This window comes from Rhinolophus ferrumequinum, chromosome 21 (genome assembly GCF_004115265.2).
Source record: "Rhinolophus ferrumequinum isolate MPI-CBG mRhiFer1 chromosome 21, mRhiFer1_v1.p, whole genome shotgun sequence".
Classification (NCBI taxonomy): domain Eukaryota; kingdom Metazoa; phylum Chordata; class Mammalia; order Chiroptera; family Rhinolophidae; genus Rhinolophus; species Rhinolophus ferrumequinum.
Window position 1 is genome coordinate 36,707,494 of NC_046304.1, and position 18,390 is coordinate 36,725,883.

Sequence of the window (18,390 nt, forward strand, 5' to 3'; positions counted from 1 at the left end):
TTTTTATTGGTATTTTTTTCAGCTGCCCGTGGAGCCCCGCCTCTGCCACCCATTCTCAGGTGAAGTCTGGCTTGGTCCTGTTCCTCAGGAAAAGGATGGACCCACTCCTCTTCTCAGATGGTCCCTTCTACTCCCCTGCAAACCTGCATGAGAGCTCCTAACGTGTTTCTCCAGTGCAACCAACCTCTAGACTCCAAGCGTCCTCCCAGCTCACCTCCATCTATGCATCTCGTTGCTGGACTTGGTGATTGGACTCTTTATATTGACAATAGGGTCTCAAACCCTGCATCCATGCCTCCTCTAGCAAGCCCTGCTAGCCAGATGAGGAAAAAGCTTCCATGTCTCCTGCTTTCCTCTTAGGGAAAGGTGCCTTGTTGTGATTGTTGGGGCAGGGTGGAGAAAGGAACTCCTACCTCCTCCTACCCACTTCGGGGGAAGCTTGGCAGTATATTACATTTCATCATTTAGAAGGCTGACATGGCCAGGACTTGGGAGAGAGGGCGAGTTTTTAGTGAAACAATCTAGGAGTTTGCAGAGAAGTGATCTGTTGTAAAGGTCAAGTTTGAAGAAAGGACAAGGAAATGGGTCTGCTTTATTTTTAGGGGTATTTTGGTTTTGCTCTTACCCCACCCCCTACACTCACCCCAGGGATAAGTTGGATATAACACTAAATACTAATCAGTTGAGCTAAACATCTAATATAAAGAGAGGGTGAAATAAACTGGGGAGCCTTTTGGAGCTAGTAAGTTCGAACTCTGCAGCGAAGGGACCAGGAGCCATTTTAATCCTCTGGGACTCCCTGCCCTATTTCCTCAGGGTGCTGAGGCTGAGGGATGTTTTCCCTCCCCTCACCACCCAGCCCTCAAAAGAAAAGTCACTTTCATTCATTCATTCCGGATTCACAAACCCCAAAAACTTCCAGATGGAGTTCAGAAGATAGGGCCAGGGCCTGGGCCTTGGCTTTACCCTTGACCTTGAGTTCAAGTTAGTCTTTTCTGACTGGCCCTGAAGGTCACCAGCCCTTTCAGTCCTATCCAGACACTTCAGCCCCATGGGTACTCCACGATGATAAAGAAGGGAGGGGTGAAACACCTTGTAGAAAGGACCAACTCTGTGGGCTCCAGAAGACTGACTAAGGCCCAATTGTTGCAGAGTTCACAACCCATCTGACTGAACAGACTCTGTTTTGTCCACCACCCACCACCCTTGCCTTCCCAAGACTTGCAGGGGTTAGCACAGCAGAGTAGAGAAGAGAGAGGAAGCTTATGGGGGTCGTCCAGGATTTCTCTGTGCCAGGAAGTGCAAAGACAGGTGAGGTGTTCCTCAGCCCAGCTGATCTTCCCCAGCGGCCAGCAATATGTTGTTTCTTCGTCTTCCAGGTCCTAGTTAAAGAGCACAGAGAAAATGGAGGTGCCCGATCTAGGCAGGAACTGAGCTTGGATGATGGGACAGGGACTTCCCCTTCTCCGACAGTGTGAAGGGGGCTCCTGGGCTCGACACACACAGATGGTTTGGTTTGCTACAGCTCTTGCCAAGTGCAGAGGCTACTCAAATCTTGGAGTCAGAGGAGGGAGGCCATGGCGATTCCTTGAAATGGTTGGGGAAAGTCAGTTGAAAAATTTCACCAGATACATTACAGGCTTCAGCCACCTTAGGGACCTTTCTGATCTGTGGGATCACAGACTAAGGGTCTGTGCCTGGTGTCAGGTGAAACCTGAGTCTTCCAAATGCTAGCTGGGACAGGGCTCGACGTGGAGTATTTGTATGGGGTCAGCTATCCTTTGTCATCCCCTGGACCACATTGACTCTTGGGACAAACCAAGATTAGGTCTGTCACCAGACTTTTCCTAATCATTATTTATCATTTTTATTTTCAAATCTCTTAGCAGTTGTCTCCCGGCGACGCCCCCAGCATCCTACCCTGAATGGAGCTGAGAGAGGGGATGCTAGTGGAGGGAAAGGGAGAGAGTACGAGACTGGATACGGCAGCAGTTCCAGGGTAGATGCTGACCGGTTACTGATCTTGGACTGTGAAGTCTTCCCATTTATTTTTGAAATGGGAGTTGATGCCTTTTGTACAATGTTATCAAAGTGTATTTTTTCCCCTTTACTCAATTATGGAGCATCAAAATACGTATCACAAGTAAAAGCCAAACCCCAGCTTTTCATTGGGGCGGATATCTTCCTCCCCTGTGACCTACTGTCCCTCGTATTCCCCAGCATTTGGACTGTGTCACATGGGTATTGTATTTTCAGTTTCTCGGCCTCATGAAAAAAGGCCTGGGCCTAGATCTAGTCAGATGGATTTTTCTTCTTCAGAGCATGTTAGTGACACAGTACTTATTTAAATGTCTTTGCCTTATACATTATTTGGTCCCTCTGTTAATAACAGATTTATTATCATGTATATTTACTATTGAAGAATGGGAATGTGATCCTCATAGTTATTGATCTATTTTGTATGTTGTAAAAAGCTTGTAATACAGGTTTAAGGTGGGCTGGCTGCAAGAGCACTAAAACTTCTCACCTTTTAAACTGCTCTTTTTATCTGCTTATGGGAATGTTGTCTCTTCAGTGACAGATTGGGTGGTCTCATGTTGAGGCTGTTGCCCAGTCCCGTTTACCCCTTATCCCCCCTCAGAAGGAAGAGACATTGCCCCACTAAGCATCAGGAAGCTGTGTTAAAAGCCCTTGTGTGGGTTTGGTTTTATGATGTTTTTCTCTAGTGGGAAAAACTTAATACTATAGTTGTTTCTTACCGCCCTTTCTGGGAAGCAGGGCAGTGGCCTCCAGGTTTGTAAATGAGCTAGATGCCCCTCTTCCCCCCTCTTCTCTAGTCACCCAACCTGGGTAAGAGCACTTTGATATTCCAGGTGTGCTTTTCTCTGTCGTGGGGATTTCCTCCAGCAGCAGAGCCTCCTCATCTTCACAGCCTGTGCCCCAGTGTGAGAGTGCTTAGGGCTGCCCCACCCAATGGATGTGAAACTTCTGTCTCCAGAAACTCATCCCAGCCCTCCCAACTGGCAAAGGCAAGGAGACTAGCCACTGGCCATTGCACTGGGGGCATCCCCTCATGCCACGGCTTCCCAACTTGAAACCCAGATTTACCTTCAGGGAGAGGTAAGAAAAAACTGTAAATAGACTTGCTACAGAGCAACTCAGGGTTGGGGTGTGTTTTAATTCTCCTGATCACTTGAAATAATCTGTAGGCTGAATGCTTATGGGAGGTGGGGGACAAGTGTGACTCCATGGTCTTCTGTGAAGCTTTGGGGGTGGAGTATAGGGCTTCTGAGGCCCTTTGATGGCACTACACTGAACTGTCTGTCCTTCTGGAAACCCAGCCTACAATCAACTACAAATCAAATTCTTCACATTCCAGTTGTAGTCTTTTTTTCCCTATTAAATCTCAGTCCCTGCCTGTGTAGTCAGGGTGGCTTGCTATAAACCACCCTAATTTAGAGAATGGAAGGCATTACAGCTCTGCCTTCAAGACTCATCTCTTAAAAACAAAATGAAAGAAAACTACAACCACCTTCAAAACACATACAAAAAAAAGGATAACTGTTTAACTGAAGGAAGGGTTTGGTTCCATTCAACTCCACGTTCATTGTGCCTTTACTTGTGTTAGATTTCCGTGCTTTCTTCCCCTCTCCCTCTTTGAAGCAATTAAAATCTTCCTTGATAACTGCTGTTTCCTTCTTTCTACTCTTGTTTCTAACATCTTAGTGGGTTCCCTAATTGTCCTAAATCTCATTCCACTAGTGGCAGAGGGGCCAAGCCTATTTTTCTCATGCCTAACCTTTATTTCCCATGACGACCAGCATGGAACTCATAGTCAACACTGAATAAAAGACTAGAACGACATGTTTGAAGAGTGTGAGTGTGTATGTGTGTGTCCATCTTTGTCTGCATGTGGACCAGTTTCTTATAAAAATAATTTATTGTATGATTTATGTTGGAGTTATATTCTGATTACAGTGCTCCCTCCCAATTAGCATTGATTCCCCACCACCTCCACTAAAATGTATAATCTGGTCTCAGGTTGGATTCTTTGGTACATTTGTTTCTTCTGGATGCCATGCAGTTTAATTAAACCTTGCTTAAAAACAAAAACAAAATACTGGAAACTGTGTACTCTTGTCGGGAATGCCACCTCATTTGGTGGCATAGAGAGGGGAGAAAATCTGTTGCTTCATATTCCAGGTTGTGTAGTGGTTTGACTCTAGGTCCTCTGAGAAAGGAGATCCACTGACTTGGGCAGAAGTATCTGCAGCTTCCTGAGGGTTTTCTCTCCACCCCTCTGCTGTGTTTTGAAAATCACAGTTCTGGTTAGCCATGCTGACTGGGTGATTCTAATAGAGTTGGTCATTATTTATATTTGCCACCTAATTTCCCTTTGCTTATGATTTCAGGGAACCCAGGACACCCTCTGGCCTTGTGTCCTTTATATCCCTATGATTCTTTCTACCTGTGTTGTATGGCAGATTCTCACTACAGCATGGAAGAAAAGGTGGGGGCAGAGCATGCAGACCTTGTGTGTCTATTTTTCTTTGGGTATTGGCTGTTTGTCTTCACTGCTCTTTAAGTTGAAATCTTAGCTAGCTTTCTTGAACTTTGACTTTCGGTGTAAAAGTTAAACCAGACATTCTCTGCTTACTAGGGTCAGCCAACATAATCACCACAAAGACTCAATGAGCTTAACTTACACTTTCATCACTAGCAAAGGTCTTGAAATTTATTTCCCATACTGATCCATAATGAGTATGTGTATAAATCACTCGCACATAATTTAGATAAAACAACCTGAAGGGGAGGGCGAGAAGGAGGAGGGAAAAGCCTCTTTTCATTTTCATCCGTACTTGCCAAATTGGCTGAATTCCTGATTATTTGGCCCATCATTGTTTAATATGATTAATAAACTACCTATTTATTGATTTAATTGTTCCTCCTGTGACTTTAAATAGCCCTCAAATGGAGCTTGCCTAAATGACCCTCAACTTCCTAACCCTATAAGCTTTCTTCATCCTATTGGGATGATATTGCTAAGTGTGTGTGTGTGTGTGTGTGTGTGTGTGTGTGCGCGCGCGCGCACCAGACAGGTCCTTCCAGTGTGATTTGATTCCTTCCCTGATGATACTGTGTACGAATTAACAGGTGATAAGGACACTAGTTTGCCCACTGTAATTATTGGTGAGACACCACTGTCTATGGTGAATGTGCCTCTTAAGTATTTCCTGGCCCAACCCAGACACAAACTGTGCGACTCACTGCAAGGAAGCTGCCTATCTCTGACTTCCTATTACTCTGCAGACAGAGATAAGAGAACTAAAATGTCAACCTCAGGATCCTAACCATCCTAGAGGATAACTATGGGGAAATGCTTCGCCTCTGACATCACTGGAGCCCAGTCTGAATCGTTTTTACACATAATTGAATTTATTCTCCACTCCTAGGTTTAGGGGTGTGAGACTTAAAGGATTACATGGTATCTGACCACAAAAAGCAGGAATGTCCTTCCCATTCAGTGAGCATTTATTGCATACTTGACTCTGTGCCAGGCATCTATACTATGAAGATGAATAGGACATGGTCTTCCAAGGAGCTCAGAGTCTAGTAGAAGACTTCAGGAGAAACCTATGCAGAGTATTAAAAGGCTTTGTGGTAATTAGCCAGGGAAGGAGGATGGTGAGCAGCATTTCAGACAGGAAACAGCAAGGACAGAGGCACAGAAGCAAGAAACAATCTGGTGGTTATGTGCATCATGTTACTGGAGTATTGGAAAGGGAAAGCTTCAAGTAGGTAAACTTTTAGACACTTTTCAATCCTAACGTATTGTGATTCTTTGCCTGTTTACACAGTGGTCATTTACCCTTGTAGGCTCTTTTTGGAACGGCTATATTTCCTGGTAAGTGTTTTCGTAGGCTCCAATATGCACATTAAGTACTCACAGCTTCCTCTGCTCCCTGTCTCCACTGTCTAACTGAGAGAGGTTGTTCACCATCCCTTAAAGGTGGCTACTAGGCACATGTTACCCCTTTCAGTTTATTAAGGACAATTTTTAGGTGCTCAGGTTATAAACATAAGAACAGGGAAGGTTGTTTCCTAGGTTCCATTGCCCTATCAAGACATCAGAAATACCATCTGGTCAAAAAACTTCCATTCTAGGATAACACTTTTTACATTCACAGCTGCCTATCTCTTCACTCTCACAGTTTGCAGCTCCTAAAAAGCCTTCGCAAAATGTGCTCTTTCACCATATCTTCCTATTTAGAAAACCACTTTAGAACCTACGTCTGTAATCCTCTCCCTATATTTGAGTGGTGAAGAGTTTGATCTGTCACACTTCCCAAGTTCAAATTCTAATTGACCTTGGGCAAATTTACTCAAGCCCCTCATTTGTAAAGGAAATAATACCAACTTCATGAGGTGCTTGTGAGAATAAGGTGATATAGGCAAAATACTTGAGCTCAGTCCCCGGCATAGGCTTAAACAGTCAGTGTTGGCTCTTATCTCCTATATGAACTAGGTGTAATTAACTGACGATTGTAATAATGTTTTCCTATTTCTGGGATTTATTGCTCTATTTTATGTGATACTGAAGGATGAAAGATAAATGCTTACCATCACCTAGAATTGGGTTTTGGCCTTGAACAGAATCTGAGACTTAGCTAGGTTATTAGCTTTGGAAGCTGGCCTGTAAATTACTGCTCTAATTTTAATTTTTTTCATTAAAAGCTCAGCTTGCCTCTTCTATGGCAGTCTTCTCTGGTCCTGAAACCCTAGTGTTTAGCCATTAAAAAAAAGATTTTACAATTAAGGGGCCATAATTCTCTCCACTCCCCACTAAGTGGGGATTAATAGAATTAATGATAAGAAGATGCACAGAATATCATTATCTTACCTTTAACAAAATAAAAGCAAAGACCTGGCCCTATATCTCACCTTTGAAATACAAATCAGGGAGATACTGTGATGAAGTGTACTGTATTGCTGTATGTGTAGAACTTTACAAAAAAATCATTGCTTTGGGTGTTAGGAAGTCTGGGTCCTAGGCCCTTCCACAAGATGCTGTGACCTCTAATTAACCCTCTGCACTATTGCTTTGTGCCTTGCAGGGTTGAGCATTAGAGAGTTAAGCGCCTCGCACGCGTCATGCCTGGCACCCAGAACCGCCCCCCAAATGGCAGATATTATATAGTAGCGCTCTAAAAATCTAGCTTATTAGGATAATGAAAATAGGTAAGCTCAGCAATGAGAAGGGGCAACCGCACCTTTATAGCTAACCACCAAAAAAAGGACATAGAAATACAGAGCCGCGTGCGGCAAAGACTACATCTCCCGCGGGGCTTTGCGGCGGGGCCGGGTCACCTTACCCAGAATCGCTCCCTCTGCAACCGCGCGTCTTTCCGCGGAGGTCCCGGATATAGTTGCGCTCTCGGCTCAGTGGGCGTGGCCTCTCGGGAGCGCTAAGACCTGGGGCTCTCTTATTGGTTGTGGATTATACAGCTGGATTGGACACGAAGAGGAGGGGCGATGGCCGTGGCGCGCGGTACTCACGACAACCAATCAGAAACGTGGCCGGGCTTTGGCGGGAGGCCGGAAAGCTGTGGCTGTGCAGATTTGGCGCGAGAGTGGCTGGGCTTTTCTGTTGCTGGTTGTTCACGAATTTGTGAAGAATCCCTGAAGCCGTGTGCTAGAGACGTGAGAAAGAGCTGGCACTGAGGTGACGCAGCCCTGTGGGGTGGAGAGGAGATTGCTCGGGAGGACTGGGATCTGGTAGGCAGTGGAGTTGGGTGGCAGGGCCCGCGGGTTTCGATGAGGCCCGAGGTGAAGTGAGGGGAGGAGAGCTCAGCTCGCGGCAGCTCAGGTCTGGATAAGGGAAGGGAGATGTGCGCCTTCGGAGTAGCTTGGCAGTTGTGCGTGGGGTAAAGAAGTTGAATATTGTAGGAGGAACATGTTCTGCGGGGGGGGGGCTAAGAGTTGTGTCCCTCCCCCCCCCCAAAGCTGGGGGACTGAGTGCAGAGTGATGCCTCGGGAAAACTACGGAAGGTTGCTGGGCGAAGCTGGTGACAAAGATAGACCCCGTGCCTGGGATGAGGGAATTGGAAATATGGAAATCACTCACGATAAACTAAATGCGTTTCTCAAGTGGGTAAGAACTTGGGCTGTGAAGCCAGAATACCGGGTTTGCTGTGACTTTGGACCCCTGTGCCTCTCACTTTTCTCATCTTGAAGATTATTTTAATAATAGTATCTACCGGGGAGGCCGTTAGTTCAGTTGGTTAAGAGCGTGGTGCTAATAACACCAAGGTTGCCGGTTCCATCCCCTTATGGGCCACGGTGAGCTGCGCCCTCCTTAATAAATAAACAAATAAATAAATAAATGGTACCTACTTTTCAGGTAGTGTAAAACTTAGATGAGTCAATACCTAACATGTTTATAACAGCTTTTTACACCTAATAGGTAGACATCAAGTGTTCACTATTATTGCATAGATTTGGATGGGAAGCAGAACTGGATGCTAAAATATTGTAACATAATTTACTAATGAGTGTCGCTCATTGGTATAAATTCCATGTTAGTTATTTTTCCTTCAGTTTTACATACTGATTGGTTGTTCTCTTTTTTCTGTGCCCAGCTGTGTTGCCATCATGCCTCAAACCCGATCCCAGTCACAGGCTACAATCAGTTTTCCAAAAAAGAAGCTGTCTCGGACATTGGACAAAGCTAAAAACTCTAGTGACACCAAACTAGAACTGACAAAAGTCCAGGCCACACCCCGTTCTCCTTGTGTAGTTCTGCTTCTTAGCCCCAGAAAACGCCTGGGTAAGCTATCCATTATATAAGTACTTTTTGATTGGTAGTTCTTGACTTCTCCTTCAATGATAAGATGCCTAATTCTTTGAAGCAGCTTTCTAAGTTCTGTTAAGACCTCTCTATTCACTTTGGTTATTTTCAGAATGGTTGCTAAATTCTTACTGAACTTAGAGTTAAGATCACTTTCTAAAGTATTTCATAGTTCTGATCTTCACTTCCTTAATACTAAACTTAATTCTGTTGGTATTTTAAATGACCTTGCAGTTAGCTATACTGTGTAGTATTTTGAAACTTGCCTTAATAGTGGTGAAATTAAGAGACACAGGAGACATTCTTGTTTTAGAACAGTGGTTGGTAATTCTTCCTTGTTTTAGATAATTTCTTTTTAATGAGGGAGGATGGGGCAGTATCTGAAAACACTTGGTTGTCACAGCTGAAGAAGTGCTAGTGGCGTAGTGGATAAAGACCAGAGATGCTAAGCATTCTACAATGAACAGGATAACACCCCCCACACACACACACAATGAAGAATTATTTGGTCCAAGATATCAGTGGTGCCAAGGTTGAGAAACCCTGTCCCTGTTTTAGAACCATCTTAGAGTTTGATCCCACTATAACCCTTTTGGTTTCTACCAAACAGTAGTAAGATTCAGTGATGCCATCTGGTGGCCAGTATTAGCTTCTAAAATGAGAGGCATTTTATTTTGGTGGCTTTGACTATCATAGAAATTCATGTCTTTCTGGGGGAGGCAGAGATCTTTGCAAGTCCTTTTCCTATCCACTACTGTGAATGACCATGTTTTTATTTTAATGTTTCAGGTGATGACAACCTGTGCAACACTCCTCATTTACTACCCTGTTCTCCACCAAAGCAGGGCAAGAAAGAGAATGGTCCCCCTAGCTCACATTTACCTAAGGGGCGTAGATTGGTATTTGACAATCAGTTGACGGTTAAGTCTCCCAACAAAAGAGAACAAACCAGAGTTCACCAAGACAAAATATGTTCCTCAGTTCAAAAAGGTCAAGAGATCGCAACAAATTCTGAGCAGAGATGTCCCCTGGAGAAAGAATCTGCACGTGTGAGACTCTTTAAACAAGAAGGTTCGTTTTTACGTGGCCGCTGTTAGTGCAGCCTTGTAAACAAGGCTGATGACTCCAGAGGAAACCCATCGGGTCTTCTCAGTCACCTGTGTTGTGTCTAATTGTCCTTTCATATCTGGCACAGGCACTTGTTACCAGCAAGCAAAGCTGGTCCTCAATACAGCTGTCCCAGATCGGCTGCCTGCCAGGGAAAAGGAGATGGATATCATCAGGAATTTCCTGAGGGAGCACATCTGTGGGAAAAAAGCTGGAAGTCTTTATATTTCTGGTGCTCCTGGAACTGGAAAAACTGCCTGCTTAAACCGAATTCTGCAGGACCTCAAGGTACGTTGAGAGTATAAATTATGATGCTCTTGCTAAAATGACACTTGGTTATTAAGGGTTAAGAAAAAGTAGAAGTCTTAGGGGCTTGAAGTTTTCCCCAAAATAAGACGTTTTTCATTTCCTTTTCTAAATCTTTCCAAATGAAAGTAGAGCTTATTCTCTTATATGCTATTAACTCCTCAAAGACACCTCAGGTTCCATCAAATCTTTATCTGAGGCCAAAATAACTCCCGTGTTTGCATTTTCCTAGAAGAAACTGAAAGGCTTTAAAACTATCATCCTGAATTGCATGTCCTTGAGGAGTGCCCAGGCTGTATTCCCAGCTATTGCTCAGGAGATTTGTCAGGAAGGAGTATCCAGGCCAGCTGGGAAGGACATGATGAGGAAACTGGAAAACCATTTGACTGCACAGAAGGGCCCCATGATGTAAGTATTGCTCTGCTGCATGTGGCTGTGAAAATCTGCAAGCTCTGTTACCTCCACACTCCCATCCTTGAATTTATCGGTTTGCTCATAAAAAGAGCATTTCCTATATTTGCTTTATGAGAGGTCGTTACATAGCTTACAGGGAAAGAAGAAAGGAAAAATACAGCTTCTAATTTTAAGTTGGGAAAATATCAGACTAATTCCTTGAAAAACCTCTATGTTATTTTTTCATGATCGTGGTGGGGGGTGTGTGGTGTGATTGTAACAGTGACTGGCGAAAGGGCAAATTATGATCTTCAAACTGGTCTGGGTTGTAGGAATGTGACCTAGAGTCAGCCCAGCTCAGACAGACAGGAGAGTTAAGAAGGTGAGCGTGGATACTAATTGTTTCTCTTTATATGTAGTGTGTTGGTGTTGGACGAGATGGATCAACTGGACAGCAAAGGGCAGGATGTATTGTACACACTGTTTGAATGGCCATGGCTGAGCAATTCTCGATTGGTGCTGATTGGTTAGTGCTCAATTGTTCATGTTACATGGTGGTTCTAAACAATTCTTTTGTTAATCTCTTCAGCTTATTTATCACCTGTTATTTTATTTTATACCAGCTTTCTGCTTTCTTATCAAAATGAGTTACCATACAAATAATGGTGTTTTTAATCTAAGGCAAGTCAGTTTTATTAAGTCTGAACAGAAATGACATAATACTGCATTTCAGAGACTGTTGGTTTTTGGAGTATCTGGTCCTGCTTATCAGTGAACAATTAATTCTAAACCAAACTTCAAAAGAGTATTCTGTGATGACTATGTACTAATGAGTATTGGGAAGGGTGGGAGTGAGAAGCAACAGTTGGAATGCTGGATTGGAACTGGGAATTTTATTTAGCTTTCAGAGGGTTGATGTTTCCTTTTAGGATGATTTGACCAGTGATGATTGGTGTTATTTATCTCTTCCTCAGGTGTCGCTAATACCCTGGATCTCACAGACAGAATTCTGCCGAGGCTTCAAGCTAGAGAAAAATGTAAGCCATGGCTGTTGAACTTCCCACCTTATACCAAAAATCAAATAGCCACTATCTTGCAGGATCGACTTAATCAGGTGAGTGTCAACTACTGTACCAAATTGTGTGTTCCTTGGATCACCTGTGTTGGGAAAGCCTAACAATAGTTCTAAAATGTTTTGTTTTGATTGCATCGCTAAACGTGAAATTCCTGTGGGCCATAAAGAGAGCATTTTTATATGAATTTTCACCCATGGCTCCATTTATTGGATGCCTCAGTGTTGAAATTAGAATAAGAAAGGAATCACTCAAATGCTTCTTTGATGGCCTTTAAAAATAGGGCCTATGAAAAAACTTTCTCTTTTGAAAAGGACCAAATAAATTTTAGTTTCGTTTCATTTTGCTAAGTTAAGTTCTGATTGCCTTTTTTCCGTTCATAAACCTCTACCACATTCCTAGGAAATACTTAAATGTTGAAATCTCCATTTACTTATGAGCAGAAAAGTCATCTTAGACCTTAAAGGGCGGCCAATCAAGTATAGACTTAAGTGTGAAATTATTTATGTCTGGGATCTAAATCACAGAGTGGGAATCTTACAATTCAAACTGTCACCTTCTTTGTCTTGAACGAAGGCATCGAAAGATCAGGTTCTGGACAACACTGCAATTCAGTTCTGCGCCCGAAAAGTGTCTGCTGTTTCAGGAGACGTTCGCAAAGCACTAGATGTTTGCAGGTGAGTTATGGCACTGTTGGCTGCTTTTATTAAAAAAAAAGAAATGCCGTTAATTGTTTCATGTAACTCAAGTGAATGTGGCTTAAGAGGCTCCATTCTGTCACTTTTTATGCTCAGAAAAGAGGACTTGTTTCTCAGTGGGGAGCTCTGCATTTCCACCGTGTTAATGTCTGAAACATTATCAGTCCATTACCTACAGAGGGAGGAACAAATGAGATGTTGCTGGCACTCCCTGTGGTGATTATAGATTGGTTAATTACATTTGTATTAAAAAAGACTCCAGTTTACTTTTCCATTAGCTGGTCTCAAGCAGGTTTATTTATGGACCTGAACCATCTTTGCCTTTAGACAATTTTTTCCTTCCTTTGCTTTTGTGAGCACCCCTTCCTCCAGTTGGTGGTCCCCACAGTTGTAACTCCAGACCTCTCTCCCTTCCCATCCCCCTTCCCCTCCTGCTGGGGAAAGCCTCTGTGCTGACTGATGAAATTTCTTCCTTCTCAGTAGGAACACTGGGTCCATTAAAATGATACTTACTGTGTTGGCCCGCTGGTCCAACCTCCCCCTACTGCCATGCAGAAGATCCAGGTCTGGCTTATGGCTTCCTGTGGGCAAAGTCGTTTGGAGAGAGCAGTGGGAGAGTAAGCTCTTCCTTTTGCTAGATGTCATGATCCTGGATTTGAAAGTTTCCCCTAGTCAGCAAACTACTTGGGTAAAGACTTGCCCTATGAGCAATAGTCATGTAGTATGGTGTGGTTTAGCCTACACATATGCCGTGTATGTACAACTGAGGACTCCCCTTTTACGTCCAGTGTAGACGGGTGATACTGGCTCTCTTTGGTCAGTCACCCACACTACATCTTCTCTCCTATCCATGACATTTTGTCCTCATCCAAAATGTTGTTATTGGCTCAATGTATGATGACCTACTTGGCATTTATAAGAGGAAACCATGTAGTGTTGAAGTTTCTCAGATTCCCTGGTCTATGAAGTATTTCAAGGCAACTAAGTCTAGCAGAGACATAATCCAGTTTTGTTTGGGAGATTTAAAATTATAAAACATGTTGTTTTTTGTTAATGTGTCCGTTTTTGAGCTTAGTTTGGTATGGTGTTTGGTTTGGCTCAGCCCAAATTAATTTCAGAAATATTTTTTTTTATAGGAGAGCTATTGAAATTGTAGAGTCAGATGTCAAAAGCCAGACTATCCTCAAACCACTGTCTGAATGTAAGTAGTTTATTTCCTTCCCGTTTTTCTTTATAATTGGAAGCTTAATTTTTCTGAGGAAAGAGCTAGAAAGTTGTAATGAACCCAGTTAAATCCACACTCACCCATTTTTGTGTCTGTCTGTTTTTGGTCTATTTCATCTGCTTATTTCAGTCTTGCCTGCCAGTACTATAATCCGTGCATTACTGGAAATGCGTTCCTCAGGGTGTTACATAAATGGTTGGGACAGAGTAAGTTTTCTTTCCAAGTTCTAGGAATGAAAACTGTAGACAATAAGGTCGGATCAGCTTCTCTGGGTGCTTGTGTTTGTGTGCAGTTTAGGTCTCAATATAGGTGAAAGCAAAGCTTGGTAAATAAGACAGATAGTGAAAGAATGGAGTTCAACTTGGGATATTTCAAACCTTTAAACAAGCCTAGGAGGGTGGAGGTATAAAGCCGATATTGCTACAGTAAACTGCAGGCTATTACAAAAATGGCAAAATTAGTCTTCCTTTCCCTCAGCCTTGTTCTCTTAGCTATGGCAAATATAAAATGGCCATGAACTACGTATCTCGTCAGTGTTCAATATGCAGTGTTAATCTTTAGAAACAGGACAGTCTGATTTGATTGTTGCTTCCTTCACTCCTGCACTGGTGAAAGTTATTAAAATTGTTTCTAGCATTACAATTCCACAGAGAACACTTTCTATTTTTCATCATCTTGTTCCTTTCAACTTTAAGATTCTGCTACTTGATCAGTGATCTCCAGTTTCTCCACTACTATTAGTCCTCTGCAGCACCTATTTGTAGTAATCAAATAGAAGCAAATTGTTGTGGGGCAGCTGCAGATGGTCACCGGAAGTAACTTTTAGCAAAGGTTGTTACAGAGTAAATCCCTCCTCTGTCTTGCAATTCATGCATCTCCAAACAATACAGCCATAGTCCTGTGCAGCTTGTTGGCAGTTTCCCAACCTGCAGCCTCTGAGATGGTGCTATCTGCTAAGATATCCAATGACATTTTCTCAAGTGTTGCTCTACTGTAGATCAGCTTGGGCAAGTGAACCAACCCTCAAAGGTCATTTACGGAGTCTATGTAGAGGACTTACGCAGGATTGACTTTACTATCCACATTGAATCACTTGTTTGATTCAAAATACTAGTTCATTTTCCCAATTTTTTTCTTCCTTTCTTAAATATCAGGCATATATCACCTTTGCTTCAAGATTCTGTTCTTCTGTACTTTTGAGATATTAGGAACTTCTAAGGGAAAATGCAGTAGTTCTGTATCTGGTTCTTCCTATTTCATGGGGTGGCTTTTTGTCTCTCTGAGATTACTTGCACTTTGCAGGGCAAAATAGCTCACCATCCTGCCCAGAAAAAGGATATCCTACTTTGCAAGTCATCCCACATTATTTTGGCCTCTTTCTGAGGATAGTATTGTCTCTCATCCTTGCGCTTCTAGTTACAGAGTTGGAAACTCGGCTTTGCCACTACATGACTGCACTTGAATTGTCTCCAACTAAAACTTAGTGTCATGTGTCTCAATACACAGAATTTTTCAAAACCTAATTAAGTTTGATTTATTTATTTTATAGGTAAATCACCCTCTGAGTCACTGGTTCCGAAGCGGGTTGGTCTTATTCACATATCCCGAGTCATTTCAGAAGTTGATGGTAACAGAATGACTTTGAGCCAAGAAGGAGCACAAGATTCTTTCCCTCTTCAGCAGAAGATCTTGGTCTGTTCTTTGCTGCTCTTGACCAGGCAGCTGAAAATTAAAGAGGTCACACTGGGGAAGGTTAGTTGGGAATTTCAGCAGATGGAGCTGGGGTGGAGACAAGAATCTGCTTTACAGAGCAGATATTTTCCAAAAGGCCTATCATGCTCCAGCTGATTTGAATTAAAAATGGATTTTTAACAGTAAGACTAAATACTGATACCATACAAAAGGCAGCTGATTTTATTTTCCTTGGGTTGTGGTTGAGAGTTCACCATTTATAATCTTCTCCCCTTCATTTCTGTTTCTCCCTATGAAATATATAAAGCCCCTTTCCTGCATTACAGTATAGGTTTTTGGCAATTATCTACAGAGTGCCTGTTCAAGGATTTTATTGAAAAGAGGGAGAATTGGGGTATTGAGATAACTTTTTTGCAAACCTAGACTCACATTTTTTTTTCAAGGATTATAAGGTTGCAAGAGATATGATTTATAAGCAACATTTGTTCTCCCTTGTTTCCTCCCAGTTATATGAAGCCTATAGTAACGTCTGTCGCAAACAGCAGGTGGCATCTGTGGACCAGTCAGAGTGTTTGTCACTTTCAGGGCTCTTGGAGGCCAGGGGCATTTTAGAATTAAAGAAAAACAAGGAAACCCGCTTCACAAAGGTACAACTAACTGCTTCTATGTGACATTGCTTTTAGTTGTCCTGTTTTGGAGAGCTTATCTTTTGCTAAAGTAAAGAATTTTAAGTGATCAGAATTTGATGATTTGTTTTTTTATTAGGTAGTTTATTAAGATCTGGGAGGATGGGACTGTGGTATGAATGAGGGTTTTTTATAGGCCATTGAAAAAGCAGTGTTTAACTTGCTTGCCTCTTGTGAGAAAAGTTTAACGTGGTAGACATTTATGTAGTAACTGCTTTTGTGAGTTCATCGTGAAAAGCTTTATTCTCTTCTTTCCAGGTGTCTTTGAAGATTGAAGAGAAGGAAATAGAGCATACTCTGAAAGACAAAGCTTTAATTGGAAATATCTTAGCTACTGGATTACCTTAAATTCTTTTGTACTAATACCCCACCTGAAAGTATCCAGCTGGCATTTAGAGAGCTATAAAGTCTTCATTTTAGTACCTAATGTATTCAGGTTTGAAAACAAATACGACCTTTTTTACTTAAAATGATCAATTTTAATTTATAGATTTAATAATATTTGCACAGAATAACATCTTTGGGTGTTATTATTTTTATGCATTAAAAATTACCAAGTAGACCCTTTTTGATTCTATTAACTACCTTAATGTGCTTGCAAGTGTATAGAGTTATGTTGCGGAATTTGTATATAGTTACCTCTTTGTTTTCTCAAACATTGGTATATTTGAAAGAACTCTGGGACTAGAGTCAGAAGAATGAGAAAGGATGATCCAGGAAAATAAGCAAGTCCACATGGAGAATTGGAGGACATTTTGTGATCAAAGAATTTGTTTCGTTTTGGAGTATATTGTGTTCACGTTGCAGATACTTCCACATTGTGATGTTTGAAAGACTTAACTGGGTTTTTAGGCACTCCCAAGGCTGTGGGGTTGGTAAGGAGAATGTAACTCTAAGATTGTGAATACATTTATTTTCAAGTTGAATTCTTTGTCTTTTTAAGCAGTCACATTTCAAGATAGTTCATACTTTCAGAAGGAAATTAGTGAAAATTTCTCCCTAAACTGTACCACAATCTTAGTTGTCCTCAGATGAAGTCACTTGTTTCAAGATGCCTTCGTTTGGAGTTGGGTTTTCATCTAAATCTCATGTTTTTCTAGTCTTACTAGATCAATTAATCCATATGGTTCCTCAAGTCTCCCCCTTTCTGGTTTAGTTTCCAGTGGCATTAAGTGGCAGTTTGTGATGGGGACAGCAGAGGGCACCATTATAACACCGACTGCCTTGAAAGTGAAAGCATGGGGCTGGGGGAGTTTTGAGAGAAGGGAGGGAAACTTAAGTTTGATTCATTTGGGAGATTGCTGTGCTTTTAAAACTCAAGCAGATGTTTGGAATGCAAGCCATGTGTGATATGAATGGTCTGAGGGCCAGTGTCCAAGTCTGTGCTCCCTGAGCTCTTCTGTCTCCTCCTACCTTTCTGACACACTTGAGTTTGGAAACTTGATATGTGTATAAATGATCTGTTGGCCACTGTTTCATTCATGCTGCCCACTGTATCCTTGCAATGTGATCTGGGCTACAGCAGGTGGTATGGGACAGAAGAAGAGCCCTCTGAAATGAACACTACCCACTGGTGTGTGTAGCAGAGTATATACAGTCTGTAGACAGGAGTCTGAATGTCATGCTCACACACTTACCAGAGCATTCATTCATTCCCTCCGAGGGTAATTTGCGAGGGTAGAACACAGTTCCGTACCTACAAGCTCTGAAAGGGTCTGGGGCTATAAGGGTTAACAAGCATAATTGCAAAGATTGTCCGAAGGCTGATGGAAAGCAGAGACTGAATGGGATTGAGAACAGATGCGAGGCTTGATTTAAATTACATTTTATTGGATGCTGCAGCCTTAAGAGACGTGACTGCTTTACAGTTTGTTTCCACACTGTGGGCAGCTGCTGTCTGTTCTGGGTCCACAGTAGGATCCTGCCCAGAAAGGAGCGGCCTCCCCACCTCGTTGTGTGTGAGGCTTGGCGCCTTCCTCTTAACTGTAGGACTTGAGTCAGGAACATGGCTTGACTCGCAGTGGGGCGGCTATGTATCTTCCATGGCGCTGAGCCAAGATTGCATTTGCAAATTCAAAGGGGCCAAATTTCTTTCCCTCTACCTCCTTTCTCTCCCTTTCCCCTGGTATTTGGAAATGGGGTTTTCTGTGTACTGGCTTGTTTCTTTTCCTTCATTTCTCCCCCCACTGTCAATTTCTAGGTCATTGCTGCTCTTAAGACTTCAGCATTTGGAACAGGGTTGGTTCTGTCAATGATGCGTGAAGCAGACTTAGAGTCCCTGCTTGGCTTCCGCTGCCCTTGTGGGAGCAAAAGCTGATGTATGTTTGTCAGCGAAGTCTTAAGTGTAATTCAGACAGCCGGG

General features: G+C 42.5%; 2 protein-coding genes across 9 annotated transcripts in view; both read left to right on the plus strand.

Moving 5' to 3' along the window:
• WIPF2 (WAS/WASL interacting protein family member 2) overlaps positions 1-3,265 on the plus strand; it is a 38,261-nt gene extending 34,996 nt beyond the window's left edge. For all 5 annotated transcript variants that reach the window (XM_033090312.1, XM_033090313.1, XM_033090310.1 and 2 more), the window contains one exon: positions 23-3,265. In XM_033090312.1, the coding sequence (XP_032946203.1) occupies positions 23-63 (41 nt within the window). In that variant the 3' untranslated portion in view covers positions 64-3,265. The remainder of the gene's footprint in view (positions 1-22) is intronic.
• CDC6 (cell division cycle 6) lies at positions 107-16,954 on the plus strand. Of its 4 annotated transcripts, none has more exons than XM_033090300.1 (12): positions 107-244; positions 8,640-8,827; positions 9,638-9,919; positions 10,044-10,243; positions 10,494-10,669; positions 11,074-11,180; positions 11,629-11,768; positions 12,304-12,404; positions 13,562-13,626; positions 15,200-15,402; positions 15,849-15,989; positions 16,287-16,954. In XM_033090300.1, exons 2-12 carry the CDS (start codon positions 8,653-8,655, stop codon positions 16,374-16,376), a joined length of 1,680 nt encoding a protein of 559 aa, XP_032946191.1. In that variant the 5' UTR covers positions 107-244; positions 8,640-8,652; the 3' UTR covers positions 16,377-16,954. The 4 variants fall into 4 exon arrangements, with proteins under 4 accessions (XP_032946191.1, XP_032946190.1, XP_032946188.1 ...); XM_033090299.1 differs by lacking the exon at positions 107-244 and adding an exon at positions 7,386-7,723; XM_033090297.1 differs by lacking the exon at positions 107-244 and adding an exon at positions 7,905-7,925 and having other exon boundaries at positions 10,497-10,669.
• The last annotated feature ends 1,436 nt before the right edge of the window (positions 16,955-18,390 follow it).